At 43.9% G+C, this 8483-nt stretch overlaps 1 protein-coding gene across 1 annotated transcript; it reads right to left on the bottom strand.

Moving 5' to 3' along the window:
- On the bottom strand, nucleotides 1285-3417 carry LOC109834277. The gene is made up of 2 exons (XM_020402255.1): nucleotides 2057-3417; nucleotides 1285-1718 (listed from the first exon to the last, which is right to left on the bottom strand). Exons 1-2 carry the CDS (start codon nucleotides 2436-2438, stop codon nucleotides 1303-1305), a joined length of 798 nt encoding a protein of 265 aa, XP_020257844.1. The 5' UTR covers nucleotides 2439-3417; the 3' UTR covers nucleotides 1285-1302.

Genomic DNA, 8483 nt, shown 5'->3' with positions numbered 1-8483 from the left:
GAAAAATCCAGGTATTCTAATCTGCGACCATAGAAGCACATGAGGTCTATTTGTAGCTTGGCGATAGTAGAGGGGTTCATCCGCAATCAACACAATAAGTTAGTACCATGGAACCCAATTCTGCTAACCCTACTTCCAATATATGCAACACATTGTTATTACCATGGGACATAATTCCTTGCTAGATAATACACTTTAACCTCAGCATACAATATTTGGAATCTTGCATTCTTTCATGAAAGCCAAACATGCCTTCAAGTTTTTCATAATTACTTTCTGTATTCTGCTCAAATTACCAGCTAAGAGCATCTTCTCTCAAAGTCCTTCCACTTTCAAATCTAGCAGATTTTAAGACTAATATTTTTACAACACCGTGTTATATTTAACAATTATCATTAAGCACGGCCCTACCAAAACATCTTAGCTGTTTTTTAAGCAGTTTTTGATATTTAATGATCAAACTATTTTCAGCAGTTTATATAAATTACTTCAATAAGATGCTTTTATAAGCAATTATTATAAGTTCTAAAAATACCAAACTGACACTAACTACATCAAACTAAATGCACCCTTTAACTGTGATATAGCGTAGCACAGATAAGTGCAAATCCTAATCATATAAAGCTTTGATGAGAAACAATTAATGGGAAAAAGAGACACAGTTGCAGTTGTGGGTCATGCATAAAAGAGCAAGTAAATATTCCTACTCTCAAATCTTTCCATCTTTATGTTGGTTAGGCAAACATCTATGTCAACATTAATCCCTCCTTCCTCCTCCTATATTTTTTTTTCCTGCAATTAATCAGCACATGGCCGGAGAGAAATCAGACAGCGACATTGTCGATTACCATGTTTACAGGCCACTGCAACTAGCAACTCTATTTTCTTTTCTAGACTCACCCCAAAACTCTAGAACTCGATCATGAAGTAAGACTATCATTTAATCAAGGGTTTAATCGTAGACAGGGCCCTTGTATTATTGCTCAGTTGAGGATAGACCCCCTACATTCTTGCAAATGGACCTCCTAAGTGAAATGTTTCGACTCTTTTATACTGAAAGAAAGAGAAATTTGTTTTCTGACAAATGGACCTCTTGAGGGTAAAAAAGTCAATAATTTCACGCAGGGGGTCTATCTGCAATAGTATTACATGGGTTCTGTCAGCAATGGGGAGATGTTACAGGGGGTCTATTCGCAATTAACCCTTTAGTCAATTGGCGAGAAAAGAAAAGAGAAGAAACTACTGATTAATATAACTAAATTGCTATTTGACTCGGTGGAAGTGTGAATTCAAAATTCTTGTCTATGTACAACGAGAGCCTAAAATCTCTAATACAGTTTCATCTAAAATCTCTTCAAAGATGAATGCTTCTACTCCAATCCCTATCTCTGCTGCATCAGCCCTGTACTGGCTCCACTCACTCCTCAGCTCTGAAATGTCTGAACCTAACAACTTCCCCAAGCTACTCATGTCTCCTTGTAGCTTCTCCCATGAGAGAACCTTCTCACGGATGGCCTTTGCTCTAACCTCCGTGCTGAAGCACCCAAGTCCGTAATCGCGAATCCTCTCCTCTGCTTCCCTCACACAATCCAATATGAGCTGCTGCTCATGAACCTGTCCCTTGTTTGATTTGGTGTGATGTGGGAAGGCAGAGATCTCAGGCATTTCTCTTGGGGAATCGAAACTCGAGCTTGTTGATTGGTTCTCTTCCTTGAATCCTAATGCAAAATGCGAGATTAGAGAGAGGTTACTATGATGAAGGAATCTGTGTTACTGTAAGGTTGAATTATTAAGGTTAATTGCAGATAGACACCTTGTGATACCGCCAAATTAAATTTACTACCCCTGTAGTTCCATTGTTGCAGGTAGAACCTTCATCACTGAGTGAAAATCTGTTGTTGCGTATAGACCCCCTGATCAGGGTGAAAAAAATTCACTCAGGGACAGGGGGTCTATCTGTAACAATAGGGGAGCAGTGAGTTCAATTTGGCGATAGTCGAGGGGGGCTATCCACAATAACCCAAATTATTATTAGCTGACAAGTGAGAGAACTTACTGTGATTAGGGTATTGCAGCACTGATACAGGGCTGAGCTGCTTGGAGGAGTCCTCCATCTCCACGCATCTGCATTGATGATCCCCACCCAATTCTCTCGGACTGATGCCAGAAAAGCAACTGAAAACACTCATTCTTCCACTCTCTATCGATTTACTATCACAATTCAGAGCTTTAATTGATTGCTTCCCTTGAAGAAGCTTGGTCAATATAGACCTCAAAAAGCTACCAGCAGCACCTCTTCTTCCTTTATTAGTAAAACCCTGACTGCTGATTCTCTCCAGCCTCTTACTTGAACACCCATTCTCCATTAAGTAAACATTTAACAAGAAAGGTTCTTGCTTCTCTTCAAGCAACTCGAACAGCTGCCTTCCAGAGGCCATTGTGGTTTACAAAAACTGAAGAGATTTAGGCACAAGACAATTTCCGGAGGTTGAATATAGGACCAGAGAAGGGGAGATGCATTATAGGTCCATAGTTGCTCTAAATAAATAGAGAAGTGGGAGGTGGAGGAATTTAATATGGTAGACAAGAGGCAGTTAAAATGCAATGGGAGGTCCTATTTATCTTATGGTAAAAGCTTGAAATGCTTCTCCTGCTATTTCATCTGCTTGTACTAGCAGGGTATGGGCCAAATTCACATGAGAAGCGATGGAAATTAACCTGTAACCATATCTGGAGACCTGGAAACAAAACTACCATACCATTCTCATGGATGCATTGTACCCTCCCCATAAAAAGAACACTTTGTCTTGCTCTAGATTTCAGTACAAAAGCTGATAAGGATTGTTCCCTCATTAGGGCCACAAGGATCTTTTTGCTCAGCAACAAAGGGACCCACAACTTTTGTCAGCTAGCTAAGTCACCCATGTGTGTATGAGAACAGAGAGAAGAGGCAAATTGTACATCAGTGGACTAATCTATTTGTTCAGGTTTGGAGATTTTGCAGTGATTTTGATCCCCCTTCCTCTTGTTTCAGAATCCAAATCCAATGCATGTGTTCATAGGATCAGGAGTCTACTTGTGCTCCTTTAACAATGGACAGCCTACCTCTCTCCTCTTATATTCTAATCCACCTCCCTCTTTCTCAGAAGACAGCAAGACATTGAACAAATATGGTCTTCCATATTAATGCATTTGCGGACTGAAAAAATGTTTTTGAGTTATTGACTCACTCAATACATGTGAATCACCACATCTCAAAGTGCTTTGTCTTCTAGTGGTACCAATCCAACGGTAGATATTTGAAATATAGAGAATGACCTCAATGATTAAGTCAATAAGAAGAACTTAACCGGTGTATCGACAATTTAGGACCAAAAAGCTATGCAATTTGTTGGGAATTTAACGCCTAAATCCCCTAATGCAACAGAAACGCAGAATAGAGAACAGTACACCAAGTTTTAACGAGGTTCGGCAACTGCCTACGTCCTCGGGAGCCACATAAATAATTTCTTATTAATCAAACAAGAAATTACAATTTAGGAGCAGATCTCAAAACTGAGATTTCTCAAATAAACACTGTAGCTACAGTGTTAATAATTAAAGGGTATGAACCCTTTCAATTCTCACTTGAGAATAAAGAATAACCCCACAATAAAAAAACCCCTTTTTGGTTCTCTCTCTCTCTCTCTTCTTAAATCCCCTCAACCACTGTTGAATGCTGGGATTTAATCAAAATCGCAGCTGCGATTTGGGGGGTTTTCCGCCGCCGCCAGGGAAGGAAAAATCGGAGAAGGGGGAAGACTCAGCAACCACAACCCTAGGCTGGAGGGGGGGTTTTATAGGGAGAGTGGATGGGCTGGCGACAGCCTATCGCCAGCGACCGCTTCGACACCAACTTCGAGCCGAACGCAGAGGTAGAACAAACGCCGAGGTCGAACGAACGCAGAGCTGAAAGGGGGAGGCGAACGCAGAGCTCGGGGGAGGCGAACGCAGAGTTCAGGGGGAGGCTCGAACGCAGAGCTGTGCTGCCGAAGATCGCCTGGACCTCGCCGCCTGTGGCTTCGCCTGCGTCGCCATCGAGCTCGTCGGAGCTCCTCGCCGGCGCTCCTCATCGGAAATGAGGTTTGATCTACACCCTCATCCTAACAATCTCCCACTTGGACTTCGTTCTAGAATGAAATGCTGAATTCTTCGCCAAGTGTATCGCACTCTGGCTATCACTGTGCAAAACATTCTTCTCCTGTTTGAATCCCAGCTCTGTCAACAAACCCTGAAGCCATATCATCTCTTTACTGGCTTCAGTCACTACAATATACTCAGCTTCTGTAGTGGATAGGGTAACGATCTTCTGTACCTGTGACATCCAACTAACAGCTGTAGTTCCGACGGTGAATACATAGCCGGTGGTGCTTTTTCGGTGATCAACTTCACCGCCGAAGTCTGCATCTACGTACCCTTGCACTTCCACCTCTCCCTTACCAAAGTGCAAACACTTCTATGTGGTGCCTCGTAGATATCTCAGAATCCACTTGACCGCTTCCTAATGAGCTTTTTCTGGATTCGACATAAACCGGCTGACCACTCCCACTGCATGGCCAATGTCTGGTCTCGTACAGACCATTGCGTACATCAAACTTCCGATAGCTGAGGCGTAAGGAACCTGAGCCATACTCTCTTTCTCTTCTTCTGACTGAGGAGACTGATCCTTCGATAGACGAAAATGGCTGGCCAAGGGTGTGCTCACAGACTTGGCGTTGCCCATGTTAAATCTCTGCAAAATACGGTTGATGTACTCCGTCTGAGATAACTGCAAGAGACCTCTCTTCTTATCTCTCGTGATTTGCATTCCAAGGATCTTCTTCGCTGGACCCAAGTCCTTCATGTCAAACTCTTTTGACAGCTGCTGCTTCAAGCTCTTGATATCCTCCATTCTGCTCCTACAACCAACATATCATCAACATACAACAGTAGGATGATATAGCTGGACTGATAATTTTTGAAGTAGCAACAGTGGTCGGCGTTGCACTTCTGGAAACCTTCCTTATGCATGAAGCCGTCAAACTTCTTGTACCACTGTCTTGGGGCTTGTTTCAGGCCATACAAGCTCTTCTTGAGTCTGCACACCAGGTTTTTCTTCTTTTCTTCTGCGAAACCTTCTGGCTGGTGCATGTATATCTCCTCTTCTAGATCTCCGTGAAGAAACGTCATCTTCAGGTCTAACTGTTCGAGATGAAGATCTTCAATTGCTACAATACTCATCACGGTCCTGATAGTATTTAGCTTCACCACTGGAGCAAAAATATCGGTGTAGTCAATTCCTTTCTTCTGCTGGAAACCTTTGACAACTAGCCGGGCTTTATATCTTCTGGAACCATCATGCTCCTCTTTCACCCGGTACACCCATTTGTTGTGGAGTGCCTTCTTACCCGTGGGCAACTCAGCTAGTTCCCACGTCTGGTTTGATATGAGAGACTTCATCTCATCTTTCATGGCAAGCTCCCACTTGCTCGCATCTCCACACTGACAAGCTTCATCAAAGCTTTCAGGCTCCCCACCATCTGTCAACAACAGATAGTTCATGTATCTCCTGTTGGGTACAGGAGGACGAGAAGATCTTCTTAATATCGGAGCTGGTGCGTCGGGCTCCTGCGCACCATCTTGTCCAACAGGCTCTTCTGGCTGAGGACCCTCTGCATTGGGTTCTTCCGAGAGGTTACTCGGGACATCATCTGCATCTACAAATATTAACTCGCTCTCTGAGTCATCTGTCTTGTGCATGTCCTTGTACATCACCTTCTCGTTGAATATCACATCTCTACTGCGGATCACTTTCTTATTTTCGTTGTCCCAAATGCGGTAGCCGAACTCATCTTCACCATAGCCGATGAAAGTGCAGTTCTTTGACTTGGGATCAAGTTTATTCCTGCCTTGATCACTAATATGCACGTAAGCTAAACAACCGAAAACTTTAAGATGTGAGAGTTTTACCTCCTTTCCGCACCATACCTCCTCTGGTATTCTGTGCTCCAATGGAACCGATGGACCTCGGTTGATCAAGTAAGCTGTTGTGTTGACTGCTTCTGCCCAGAACTGCTTCGGTAGGCCTGACTGTACACGAATGCTTTTGGCTCTCTCTGTCAACGTTCGGTTCATCCGCTCAGCTACACCATTTTGCTGAGGCATGCCGGGCACGGTTCTCTCCATTCTGATCCCGTGCTCATAGCAGAACTTCTTGAATCCGGTATCTTCATACTCACCGCCATTGTCGGTCCTGAGCTTCTTTATTCTCAGACCGGTCTCATTCTCGACCATAGCTTTCCATCTCCTGAAAGCCTCAAATACTTCTGACTTATGCTTCAGAAAGTAGACCCACACTTTCCGAGAGTGATCATCGATAAAAGTCACGAAGTAGTGTTTTCCACCAATGGACGCGGTGGTTATTGGTCCCCAAACATCTGAGTGAACGAGCTCTAGCTTCTCTTTCCTTGGGGTTCTGCCACTTGTCTGAAAGCTGACTCTCTTCTGCTTTCCAAGTATGCATTCTTCACACATATCCATCTCCACTGACTGCAGTCCTGTGAGTTTTCCCTTTGTGTGCATGATCTTCATCCCCTTTTCACTCATATGATTGAGTCTCTGGTGCCACAGCTTTGAAGTCTCATTGCCTGCTGTAACTGAGATCGAACAACGTGCACCTGCTGTCATATATAGGGTACCAGTCTTCCTGCCTCGGGCAATCATCATTGCGCCCTTTGAGATCTTCTAATCATCTCCGTGGAAGGTCATGGTATATCCTTCGCCAGCCAACTGGCCTACAGATATTAAATTCTTTCTCAGGTCGGGAATATGCCTGACATCCTTTAGCTCCCATACTGACCCGTTCAACTTAATTTTCACCACGCCTTTACCCACAATAGCACATGGTTGATCATCACCAAGATATACGTATCCAAGATTTCCGGGGGTATACTTCTCGAAGAATTCTTTCTGAGAGGTAGCATGGAACGACGCTCCTGAATCTAACACCCAAGATTCCTCCTTGCTCTCCAAAGAGCATATCAATGCGTCGTCTCCTCCTGAAGTGGAAGTGACATTCACCTCTGCCTTCGCCTCCTTCTCCTTCTGTGCACTCTTGCACTGATTCTTGTAATGCCCGGTCTTTCCACAATTCCAACACTCGATAGCCTTCGAGCTGTTGCTTGGATTCCTTGATTTGGACCTCCTGTCCTTTGATCTACCTCTGAAGTTTGATTTTCCTCGTCCGTTTCCTCTGGTTGAATTTCTACCTCTTGACTCTGTATGCAATACTGAAGAGGTTGTAGCTTCACCAGTCTCTCGCCGTCGGATCTCCTCACTGAGAACCAAATCACGAACGTCGTCGAACTTCAACTTTTTCTTTCCCGGCGAGCTACTCACAGCTGTGACTGTAGCGTTCCAACTCTCTGGTAGGGAAGACAACAATATCAACGCCCGAACTTCTTCATCAAACTCAATCTCAACTGAACTCAATTGGGTTGTAATCGTATTAAGTTCATTGAGGTGTTGTGCTACTGACGCGCCTTCTGCCATTTGCAGATTGAATAACCGCCGCATCAAATGAACTTTGTTCGCGGTTGATGGCTTCTCATACATGTTTGAGAGTGCTGCCATAAGACCTGCCGTGGTCTTCTCCTTCGCTATGTTGAACGCAACATTGCGAGTCAACGTTAATCTGATAACTCCGAGGGCTTGTCTATCTAGAAGGTTCCACTCTTCTTCCTTCATAGAATCTGGCTTCTTCCCCGATAGTGGTTGATACAGATTTTTCTGATACAGATAATCCTCTATCTGCATTTTCTAGAATTCAAAATCTGTTCCATCAAATTTCTCAAGTCTCATTTTTGCCTCATCTGTGGCCATGGCTCCCACTTGAATCTGACTTGTTCTAGATCGTTTCACGCTCTGATACCAGTTGTTGGGAATCTAACGCCGAAATCCCTAATGCAACAGAAACACAGAATAGAAAAAGCAAGTTTTAACGAGGTTCGACAACTGCCTACGTCATCGGGAGCCACACAGATAATTTCTTATTAATCAAACAAGAAATTACAATTTAGGAGCAGATCTCAAAACTGAGATTTCTCAAATAAGCACTGTAGCTACAGTGTTAATAATTAAAGGGTATGAACCCTTTCAATTCTCACTTGAGAATAAAGAATAACCCCACAATAAAAAACCCCTTTTTGGTTCTCTCTCTCTCTCTTCTTAAATCCCCTCAACCACTGTTGAATGCTGGGATTTAATCAAAATCGCAGCTGCGATTTGGGGGGTTTTCCGCCGCCGCCAGGGAAGAAAAAATCGGAGAAGGGGGAAGACTCAGCAACCACAAACCCTACGCTGGAGGGGGGGTTTTATAGGGAGAGTGGATGGGCTGGCGACAGCCTGTCGCCAGCGACCGCTTCGACGCCAACTTCGAGCCGAACGCAGAGGTCGAACAAACGCCG

Source organism: Asparagus officinalis, chromosome 3 (assembly GCF_001876935.1).
Source record: "Asparagus officinalis chromosome 3, Aspof.V1, whole genome shotgun sequence".
NCBI classification, from domain to species: Eukaryota; Viridiplantae; Streptophyta; class Magnoliopsida; order Asparagales; family Asparagaceae; genus Asparagus; species Asparagus officinalis.
Note: the sequence above shows the minus strand (reverse complement) of the source record. Positions and strands in the feature narration are given on the sequence as shown.